The sequence below is a fragment of the Rhamphochromis sp. 'chilingali' genome (assembly GCF_963969265.1).
Source record: "Rhamphochromis sp. 'chilingali' genome assembly, chromosome: 22".
Classification (NCBI taxonomy): Eukaryota; Metazoa; Chordata; class Actinopteri; order Cichliformes; family Cichlidae; genus Rhamphochromis; species Rhamphochromis sp. 'chilingali'.
Genome location: NC_137950.1, coordinates 26780556 through 26792077, shown reverse-complemented (window position 1 = coordinate 26792077; position 11522 = coordinate 26780556). Strand labels below are relative to the sequence as shown.

At 41.6% G+C, this 11522-nt stretch overlaps 1 protein-coding gene across 2 annotated transcripts in view; it reads left to right on the top strand.

Annotated features, from left to right (window-relative positions):
- Positions 1–652: 652 nt before the first annotated feature.
- Positions 653–11522, top strand: part of acsf2 (acyl-CoA synthetase family member 2) — a 29605-nt gene continuing 18735 nt past the window's right edge. For both annotated transcript variants that reach the window (XM_080872706.1, XM_080872707.1), the window contains exons 1-8: positions 653–882; positions 4813–5008; positions 6965–7093; positions 7501–7554; positions 7680–7798; positions 8235–8397; positions 9842–9937; positions 10171–10322. In XM_080872706.1, the coding sequence (XP_080728832.1) occupies positions 767–882; positions 4813–5008; positions 6965–7093; positions 7501–7554; positions 7680–7798; positions 8235–8397; positions 9842–9937; positions 10171–10322 (1025 nt within the window). In that variant the 5' untranslated portion in view covers positions 653–766. The remainder of the gene's footprint in view (positions 883–4812; positions 5009–6964; positions 7094–7500; positions 7555–7679; positions 7799–8234; positions 8398–9841; positions 9938–10170; positions 10323–11522) is intronic.

Sequence of the window (11522 nt, the reverse complement as noted above, 5' to 3'; positions counted from 1 at the left end):
AGCTGATTTTTGCCTGCAAACTTTTACTGGAAGATGGAAAGAAAACAAAGCTGTATAGACCAAATAAGTGGAATAAGATACCAAAAAACCTGGCTGAACAGAACGAGGTTCAAACACTGAAAAACAAGTATAAAATAAACAGATTAATTTAAAAACAACAAGTGTTTTCATCCAAATTCCCTCCAGGGCTATGAAAGGATATTTCCACATTTTTGACTTGCAAATATGTTTCTATTCTTGTGCAGATAAGCCTATTTTGGCTTCACTTCCGCATGTTCTTGGCAGGCTTTTACATCTGCTTTCTTGTTTTTATGTTCATGGGAAGACTTTCACGTTTCCTGTTTTGCCGAACCCCTCCTTTATCATTTTATTTAGCATCATTTGTAAACGCCGAAAAAATCTTAGGTCTTCAAAAACAAATTCTAAAGCTTTGAATAGTTCCTCTGTGTAGAAAACATTAACACTAGTTCATACTATGTAACACAATTTAATGGGCTACATGTTTAACTTCCAACACCAATAATAGAGTTGCTATTGTAACCGGTGTAATTATAACAAGATGTGATTTATGACCCTGTTACACTATGACACTATCAATATTCGGATCGATCCACCTACTTCGGCAGGGGTTCAACGTCCGAGTGAGAGAGTGTAAGCGGGTTGAGCCTTATCAGAAGAGGAGTTAACAGCCTGTCGCTCAGTTCTCTGCTGGAGACGAAAAACCTCAGCTCAAGCTTTGTGTCCCGGACGCGGCCAGCTGCACACAATGATCCCCACCGTTGCCTTCTGCACTCCAACTATGCGCAATTGCGCTTTTTTCAGAGGTTTAAAGCTTTTTCAGAGGCCATGGACACGCCAGCCAGGACTAACTACATCCACTCGGTGAGTGAGCCGTGGAAGGTAAAATAAGAGAAAGCGCTTTCGCTTTAAAGCAAAGCTCCTGGGCGGGGGTCTTGGAATTGGAAGTGAGTAAACGCTCCTCAAAATAGCATCAACCGCAGAAAAACTAATGCGCTCGGTGGTATGTTAAATGACCGTCTTTTCTACCAAGAAACATCCGTTTGTATCGACTTGAAAGTTTTGTTTCCGTCTGCAGAACTCACCCCCAGGATTAGTGGTCTCGGGTCTAGCGTTGCGCTGTCTCAAGCTCGGATATTTTGTGCGCAGACTTTGCAGCTAAAACTGTTAAAATCAGAAGGAAATCAGAAAACTTCACAAATCCCTGAGGAAATTCTGTGGTCACAGTCGCGCCAGGATTTTGGAAACGGCGATAATACAACCCATAGCAAAGTGTGCATTATTGCAGTGTGTGTTGTTGTTGTTTTAGATGGAGGAGTTGTGTGGAGAGATCAACAGGCAGGAAAGTTTTCCTGTGGCTCGGTGGTGCAGCACGTCAGGGAGATCAAAGAAACTGAAGAAAATCTGTTTTCACAATCACGGATATCAACATTATTTCCATTGTGTAGAGATGCAGATCACTGTGTCCACCTCTTGCATCGATGTGATACTTTGAACAGACACAGTAAACATTGATTTAATCAGTGTGCAGAAAGTTCTTTTCTTTATCTTTGGGAATTTTCACCCATGCTCAGCAGCCCTGAACCTTCCTTCCTTCATCTCTGCATGCAGTCAGAAAGTATGTAATGCAGTAGATTCATAAAAATCAAGTCAAAGGCAGTTTTTAAATAAAACAAAACCAAACCTGCGTTGTTGTGATTATAATAATAATAATAATAATACATTTTATTTAAAAATAGCGCCTTTCAGAGCACCCAAGGACACTGTACAACAAATACACAATATACACAATTATAAGAGTAACAGATAAAAGTTAAAAGGATGCAGAGGTTTAGACATAAGCAATTTTATGAAGAGAAATGTACCTTGTACTGTCCGGCTCTGCTTAACTTGTACAGTCAGCTGTTATGTTACATCCAGAATTGATTACATCCATGAAAAACATGATGTAAAACTAGCAGATCTGTAACTTTTTGGGTTGTGACACATTCAGCTTTGTTATTTGAGGCCACGTTTCAGTCAATCTTTCACCAGTTTTACCCTGTCCCTCCAAACTCTTCAAATGATTTGACAAATAAGATTTTCATGTGAAATTGTTTAATATTTAACATAAACCAGAAGTGAAAAATACAATATATAGATATAAGGGGTGCAAAAACCAAAACAAAACTCCAGTCTTATTGTCTTACGATGCTTCAGACCGATCGATCCCGTCACTCTGTCAGTAAAAACTCGCCACACAATTACCGCATGCTTTGGCACTCATTTAGGTTGGTTTTAATTCTTCTGCCTGAGCTTGTTCCATCTCTGCTTGCCAGTAAATTTTGTCTTTTGGTATCGTGCCTTCATTTAAGCACCTGTAAGCAAACACAGTGTGCAAAGGCAGCCAGGGAGGTCAAAGGTCTAGAGCAGGGATGGGGAACTTCAGGCCTCCAGGGCTGGTGTCCTGCAGGTTTTAGATCTTACACACACCTGATTCAAGTGATTCATTCATTACCAGGCCTCTGGAGAACTTCAAGACATGTTAAGGAAGGTAATTTAGCCATTTAAATCAGCTGTGTTGGATAAAGGACACATCTAAAACCTGCAGGACACCGGCCCTTGAGGCCTGGAGTTCCCCCACCCCTGATCTACAGTCTGAATCAAATCGGTACAAAAAAGGGGGGAAATCCTTCAAGTTTCCTAAAGCTGACAAAAACAGCTGCTCTGGAGCTCTCCAGGATTTGAGGCCCCCAAAAGGTTCTCTGTGTTTCAGCTAGTTTACAGTAATCTAGTGCCAGTAAATCAGAAACAGAAAAGATGAAGGTTTACGTTGTTGAATCAAGAGGCGTTTAAAACACAGCTGTAAGATTTCAGGCAGTTTGTTTTTTTACACACATTTTACAAGTGTTATAAATCCTGCTGTGGTTCCTCGGTCAATCATTAAAAGTTTCACAAAGAACATGCACCTTTATTTGTATAAAAGCAGGCAATTAATTACTTTGCATGTTTAACCGTTTGATTTCAGTCTTGTGTTTATTCCTAATAGTGTTTGGTTTTTTGGGGGAGAATACTGGAGCTCTGGGCCCCAGACCAGTGTGGATTTGTTTGTTGACCTTTAGTCTTTTTAGTTTTTTTCCCCCTTCTCTGTCTCTGTACACTTTTTTTTTTTTTTTTTTTTTTTTAAAATTGGTTGAACTGGGATTTAACAACCCCGAGGTTAACTAACATGTAATCAGCATGCAGGGCTCTGTGGGGACTGGTGAGACACACAAACTGTTACTTAGTTTTCAGATCACTGACTGAACTCATTTTGTGACTCTGGTAAAGAGGGTAATAAGGAGAGATCTGCTAACCAGTGATAAGCAACAGACAAATAACTGACCAGAATTTCACTCAACACAGCAAAAACTTCTTGGACACTCGGTGTGGCACAAGAAATCTTATTCTTTGTCATTTAAATACTCGAAAGGGACCATCGGCTCATACATGGTCAGGAAGTCGAGCTCAGTGACATCTCTTTAAACCTGTGGAGTGTATGGTTTTCACAAGGAAGGGGGGGGGGGCATCCATGGAGGCCATAATGGCTCTTGTAGTGTGCTTAAAACGTGTATTTCTTTTTTCTTTCTTTGTTTTTTTTTTTCGCCTGTTCCGTTTGGTTCTTCTGTCATCAGAATTATTGTCTAAAGGCAAAGAAAGATGTCCAACATGTTTACTTTACCCGTAAATGGGCCTCCATACCTTGGAGGGCCTGAGATGTCCCTAGACATATAGACACAAACAAACAGGGGCACACACAGATACAGACATCCATTCCACCCTCATGCTCTCAAATGCAATTACTCAGCACAAAACGTGTATTTCTGCTGTAAAGTTGTACATTTTAACACTGGGTCTCTGTTGGGACTAGAGGAGTTGTGGCTTTAAGTATTTCAGCATTGGTTTTATTTTTCAGCCCTGCAGGTTTCTGCTTGTTCCAGACTAAAAACTGTACACAGACACTTGAACTTCCTGCTGTAGTTTGCCCCTATGCTACATATTTCACCGTCTATCCCTTTTTTTTTTCTTTTTTTTTTTGCTGCCTAGCCTGACCTGTCTCCCCAATGTAAGTTTTTATATTGTATGTATTGTCTGTATGGTCGACTAGGTCTGTCATTTCAGCTGCAGGCAACTGACAAATAAAGCTTATCCTTATCCTTAGTCGTAGGTTTAAAGTGTTTCTAAGCGTCCGAGCTAATAATGTCAGATGAGACCTAAGAAGATTAAATGTCTAACTCATTTCATGGGTCAGTTGGCTTTTGGTTTTTATTAATGCATGTAGATAATAATCAAGGAAAAATCCAGAAGAAGAATTAATAAATCTGATGATGGAGACCAATTAGTCTTAGAGGTCATCCAGGTCTTTGTCTTTAACTTTCTGCTTCCAAATTCAGATAAAACTGAGGTTATTGTACTTTGCTCTAAAAAATCTTAGAAATATGGTATCGAGCCAGCTGTTTACTCTGGATGATGTTACTCAGGCCTGCAGTAACACTGTGAGGAACCTTGGAGTCATTTTTGACCAGGGTATGTCCTCAATGGAAGCCATCAGTTGATCCAAAATGCTGCAGTGAGAGTACTGACCGGGACCAGAAAGAGAGACCATTTCTTTCCTATACTGGCTTCTCTTTATTGGCTCCCTGTTAAATCCATAATTGAATTCAAATCCTGCTGCTCACATACAAGGTTTCGAATGATCAGGCCCCATCTTATCATGTCCTCTAAATTTTCTTGCAAAGCTTCCAGTGTCTGAAAATCTTACTCTTTGCTTCACAGCGGCCTCCATGTGGACGGTCCGCCCATCATCCCGACTCTCACCACCAGCTATGTCCATGGCACGTCTTCCACTTCGCTGCTCCACATGACGGTAGCAGAGAGCCTGCAGAGGTCGGTGGAGCGCTGGCCCGACAGAGAGGCCGTGGCTTTCCTACAAGATGGAGTCCGCAAGACCTTCGCACAGTTCCAACAAGATGTGAGTCCTTTACTTTAAAGCACGTAGAGCAAGTGTGTCGAACTTATTTTAGATGATGGCTCGCATAAAGACCAGTTTGAGCTCAAGGTTGATGGAATAGTAATCAGCTGCTTAATTATTTAATTTTCAATTATTAAAAAAAAACTCTGACTACTATCTGGGCCAGTCAGGTGACAGACATCCCTGTTCTACCCAACAACTGGAGATGCCATTTCCTGTTAAATTGTTTTTCTTGTTTAATAAACTAGAACAGCCCCTTTCTGCCTTTTATCAATATCTTTTTTTTTAATGAGTCAAAGTACTCGACCAGAAGATTTGAAACATTGTTGCAAAGAAGAAAACAGAAATCCATTGCATTGATAAATTGGGGGATTTACTGAAAGCCATCCAGAAGAACTGGACCCCCTCGTGATCTGTTCACTCTTCCCTCAGTGTCCATAAATAAGAGATCAAACAGTACTGTTGCCCGAGCATGTACTAGTTGTTAAATGGGACCATAGTTCTTTTCTTCTAAAACCAAATCTGGACCCTTGATCACATCAATCTAAAAGGTCCCTCGTGACCTCATGAAAATTTTCATGGTGTTGTCAGGTTTACTGTTCTTCCACATGATCGAGGTGATCATCAAATCAGGTCTCAAGTGGATTCTGTGAAATGTCTGTGAAGGTTCTCAGTCATCCAGGTCATCGTAGTCAAAGGAGCTTGCAAAGAAAAGCGTCTGGACTTCTTTAAGTTGCTTGAAGACGTTTCACCTCTCATCCGAGAAGCTTCTTCAGTTCTAAGGTCAAATGGTGGAGAGTCCCAGATATGAAATATCTTGACCTTAGAACTGAAGAAGCTTCTCGGATGAGAGGTGAAACGTCTTCAAGCAACTTAAAGAAGTCCAGACGCTTTTCTTTGCAAGCTCCTTTGACGATTCTGTGAAATGTGCACATATGGTTAATGCAGAGATTCATTTTCTTGTTTAGAAAATCTGCACATTTGCTCTTTGATTTTTTTTTCCCCTGCTTTTTCACTTCTTTTAAAGACTACATCTTTAGATTTAGAATAGAATAATCCTTTAAATCCCCACAAGGGGAAATTTAAACAGGCACATTTGATTGCTGAGTCATCACTAGCTACATAAGTCATAACAGGAGCTTTAAACTGACACTTCACAGCAAACTTTGACTCCTGCCTGAAAAGCACCTCCGCCACTGATGCCCTCACCTTTTATTTCATCATGTTTAGTGTAAACATGCAAGCCTAAAAGTCACTGGTCAAAGTCACAGCAGCACCACAGACTGTTTGCATTAACTTGGCACACTACAATCCCAGTATGCCTTTTATGGCGATACCTCTGCTCTACTTGGCAGCTCTGCTACGCTCTCCCTTCATGACATAAGAGAGAATGTGTTTGAGTTTCTGATATCTTCCTATGCCTGGCTCTGCCTGACTGCTTTATAGCAAAGCTAGAAAGGCGTTTTGTTAAGTTAATATCCTCATGACAGGATCTTAAATGACTTATGAGGAACATTATCCATTTAAAAAAGAAAAACACTCTTTAATGTATGAAAAGTGAGGGTAGTTCCTGTATGTTTCAGCCAATCAGGTGTTGGCTGTGGCTCTTTCAGTCGTGCTGAGTCTGCATCTCTGCTGCTGCTATCAGAGGAAATGAGGACAGATCCTATTTCAGAGCTGAGCTGCCTACAGTGTCCCCAAAAACCTGACTTTACATAAATTACTTTAAACAGCTGTTTTCTTTATTTGAAAGGGAAGAAAACTGTAGTTGTCACATGGAAATGTTGCTTTGCTAACACTATCGGTGCTTTCTCTGTAGCTTTTCATTGTGACGTGTGTGAAACATGGCAGACTGCTCTGTTGCTGGAGTTATGTAAAGCACAGTAATCTTTGGACCTGCAGCATCCCCTGGATGTTTGATGGTCTCACTGCACAGAGTTGTTTGTGTCTCTGCAGGTGGACCAGGCTGCAGCCGGGCTGCTGGCGCTCGGAATGAAGAAAGGAGACCGGCTCGGCATGTGGGGACCAAACACTTATGAGTGGGTCCTGTTCCAGTTTGCAACAGCCAAAGCTGGGATTATACTGGTGAGTTAAAGCTGGGCATGTTGCAGTATTGAGATTTGGTAAGGTTGAAAACTAAGTAGGGGCTGGTGACTGGCTAGAGTCGTGTAGATGCCTTCAGATACCTCACAAATGTCACTTATGTGTTAAGGAAATCCTGTTCAGTGGGTCTAAGTTGTGGACCCCGATAAGCAGGAAACTAGATGGATATCCAGGTCTGCAAAAGTCCTGCTGTGTGAGCCAGACGCCAAGAGGTGGCGTGGTCGGCCAGCCTGACCCTCAGGAAGTTATTGACGAGGACACTGGACTGCAGATCAATGCTTTCTGTCTGCCATGCTTCAAAGAGATGCCTGGACTGAAGATGATAAAGATGAAACTTAGTTTCTTGAAAGCTCTAGTTTCGTCTTCTTCCTAATGTTTACCTTCCACAGGTGGCTGTGAACCCAGCATACCAGGTGCAGGAGGTGGAGTTTGCCTTGCAGAAGGTGAGCAGTTTTCTTTTCAGCCTGATTATGTTTTCTTTTTTTTAATTCTTGGACACAGAGACACATGCATATGTGTGACACGTGAAAGTTTAACTTCTCTGCTCCTTTTTTTTTTTCCCTCGCAGGTTGGGTGCAAAGCTGTAGTGTGCCCTACGCAGTTTAAAACCCTGAATTACTGCGACATGCTGAGGAAGATCTGTCCAGAAATCGAGACGTCCAGCCCAGGAGACATCAAGAGCAGCAGGTACAGATCACCCGTCAGCCCCTCAGGTCGAAATGTGATGTTCCCTCCAAGCATGAAGGCGGCAGGTTTAACGGTTTAAAGATTATTGTGACACTAACACTGGCCATGAGGCTGATTTGTATCCTTGGAAGAACCAAAGATGAGCTTTTCAAATTCGACTGTGGAGAGACGTGGTGGTTGGAGGCTTTTAAAACAGAAGGTTTTGCATTAAAACTAGTGCAAAAACATACATGCTTCATATGCTGATAGCTTCTTTACATTGGACATTGCAAGGTTTGCTGTTAATCCTTTGGTTGGTTCAGTTCCTTTAAAGTTAACTGATTTCTTCAGAACACGTTGCTATTGTCTGTTTACCTGACTGATACTCTTTACTTACAGCTTTGCCAACCAACAGATCACAGCCTGACCGTCTGATTGTTTGCTTTCCTTCCACCAGACTCCCTGAACTCCGCTCCGTGATTGTTTTGGACAGCCGACAGCCGGGCATGCTTCACTTTGAGGATGTGATGCAGGCCGGCGGCAGTCAGCACATGCAGCAGCTTCAGGATCTGCAAAAGAAGATCTCGTTCGATGACCCCATAAACATCCAGTTCACTTCAGTAAGTGATGCGCAGTCACTGTTCTCTTCTCACTGTGGCTGGATGGCATGCAAAAGATTTTGTTGCCACAGGAAATATTTCAGAGTTCAACAAGTAATTATTATAAGACCTTAAACGACCTGCTGCAAGGTCATTAAAACTTTGAATGTTAGTAAAGTTTAAACTGGTGAGTCAAAGATTCACACACTGTACAGCTGCAATGAAGGGGGAAACTATCCACAGAGAACAAACTGTTTTTGTTAGAGGTGGTAAAGAATTTTTTTTCATGTCCAAAGTTTGATGCTTTAACATTCACGTGTGTGGTGCCTGACCAAGAAGCAACCTCCTGAAGAATGGAGCTGAGATTCTTGTTGACCAGATCCCACCCACAAGGATGCTGCAAATAATCCATAGTGTTGTAATCTCCCAGGGACGATGGGAAAGGATGGTCTGTGTCCCTCCATGGATATGCTTCTGCAGACCATCACTGACCCACCACCACACCAGTCATGCTGAACAGTGTTGCAGGAGCCTAATGTTCTCCACGGCTTCTCCAGAGCCTTTCACGTCTGTCACATGTGCTCAGGGTGAACCAGTTCTCATCTGTGAAAAGCGCAGGGAACCATTAGTGGACCTGCTAACTCTGGTATTCTATGGAAAATGTCAATTGTGCTCCACAGTGCTGGGAAGTGAGCACAGGGCCCACTAGAGATCCTCAGGTCACCCTCATGAAGCGTGTTTCTGATTGTTTGGTCATGCACAGTCACACCAGTGTCCTGCTGGAGGTCATTTTGCAGCTCTGGCAAGTCTCATCCTGTTCCTTCTTGCACAAAGGAGCAGATACTGGTCCTGCTGAGGTTAAAGGCCTTCTACGGCCCTGTCCAGCTCTTATAGTGTTGCTATCTCATGGAATCTCCCATATGCTCCTGAGACTGTGCCGGGAGACGCACCAAACCTTCTTGCGTTGACATGTTTTGATGTGCAATCCTAGAGGATCTAAACTACACCGACCCTTGCCAAATGCAAAACTAGTGAAAAACCATTAGAAAAGATGAGGAGGTAAAAAATGTCCATGGCGTCCAGGTGTAAAACTATTCCTGTTTTACTGGTTTGTCTCATTGTTGAGCCTCTAGTGCACATGTTGGTAATTTCATTAACACCAAAGCAGCTGAAACAGATTAACAACCTGCTAAACAACACAGCGAAACACCTGCAGTCATAATGAAGACAAAATCAATCATATCCATTTGACTGTTTCTTTCTTTTTTCTAGTCAGAAATTGTGAATATCTAATCTTACAATCCTAAACTCATTGCATAATTTCAATGTATTATTATTTTCTTCAGTGTTATCTGGTAATAAGGTATCATGCTGTCTGATAAACGTCTGCAAACACAAAGACAACAGATTAAGTCCTACTTTATGGCTTTATAAGTGCAGTAATGTGAGAATAATATTTTACCAGGGTACAACTGGAGCTCCAAAGGGTGCCACCTTGTCACATCACAACATCATCAACAACTCCTACTTTATTGGAAGAAGACTGGGATACCACTGGAGAGTAAGTGAATTAATCAGGAATTCACACCATTAAGACCTTTTTAAATAATTTACTGATTTTAATTAATGTCTTTGTTAAAGTTTGGGCTTTATTTTATTTCAAAAATCCACGAAAGGATTCAAACTAACGAAGAACTGATCCTGTTATAAACTACTGTGTTTTTGCTTAAAGTCTTTTCATTGCAAAGTTGTTTTTTTTCCTAATTTTGACTCCTTTATTTCCTCGTTTTCCAGCCTCACACTCGAGTCTGTGTGCCAGTGCCTCTGTACCACTGCTTCGGCTCTGTGGGTGGCGGGATCTCCATGGCCGTGCACGGCATCTCCACCGTCTTTCCTTCCAGGGGATACGATGGAAAGGCAAACTTGGCAGCTATCGAGAGTGAAAGGTAATGTCAGAAGTTCAGGCTAGGATTTAAAAAATAGGACACCTCTAAGCCTACAGGGCTGTGTTGTTGTGCGAGTTAACAGAAAGATATTTGATCTTTAATACGCTTGAACAAAAGGTCTGAGACTATAATCGCCTTTAAATCTGGAGCAGTGTTGTACCTTTGGGTTCCAGGATACCATCAAATTAAAGCAACACAAACTGGTTTCCACACGTCTCATGTTTCCCTGCTTAACGATGATTTAAAAAAAAAAAAAAATTTTGTAACTGTAATCTGAGTGCATCTCATTACTAACACAGAGGTCTGTGTCTGATCCTTTCTTACGGAATAATGGAGATTGTCTTGTGTATTTGTGGCATGTCTGCTGATTAAAGAAATGAGCTTTAGTCACCATTTAAAAACTTTGTGTTCATCTGAGTGTTGATCTCAGAAAGTCAAATATTGTTTTACTGCATGAGGCCGGTGAGCCTTAGTCTCAGATACTTCATGAATGAGATCAGATATTTCCCAAAAGCACTTCCTGTGGCCTTGTAAACTGCCCCATTAGGATAACATAAACTGTGTGTGTGTGTGTGTGTGTGTGTGTGTGTGTGTGTGTGTGTGTGTGTGTGTGTGTGTGTGTGTGTGTGTGATGTCTCCCACGCTTGCCAAAGCGCAATGGATCCATGTTTTCATGTTTACAGCAAATTCTGAAAATTTAACAAATGTTGTCTCGTCTGACTCTCAGTTTCTGCAGTGAGCGAATGTGAAGTGAAATTTAGTTATATTTATAGAAAACAAATTCAAAACAACAGTCACCTCAAGGTGCTTTATATTGTAAAGTGAAGACCCTACAATATTAGAAAGAACCACAACAATGAGATGACCCCCTATGAGCAGCGCTTGGGGTTAGCAGGAAGAAACCTCCAGCAGGACCAAGCTCAGGGAGGGGCGGGGCCATCTGCTGTGACCGGTTGGGTGTGGAAGAAAAGAGGAGAGATGTGAAGTTTGATAACTGCTATTTAAAATGTAGCTTCAGTTTCCTGATATTAGGTGACGGGAGTTGCGGCATTCCTTTTTTTTTTTTTTTTTTTTCTTCTTCTATTGACAATTCTCTATAAACCTTAGAGATGGTTTACAGAAATGCTCAGTCCTGTGTATACACTGCCACCCCTCTTGTAAACGGAGTAGAATTTATAATTTATATTAGTATAGTATTGT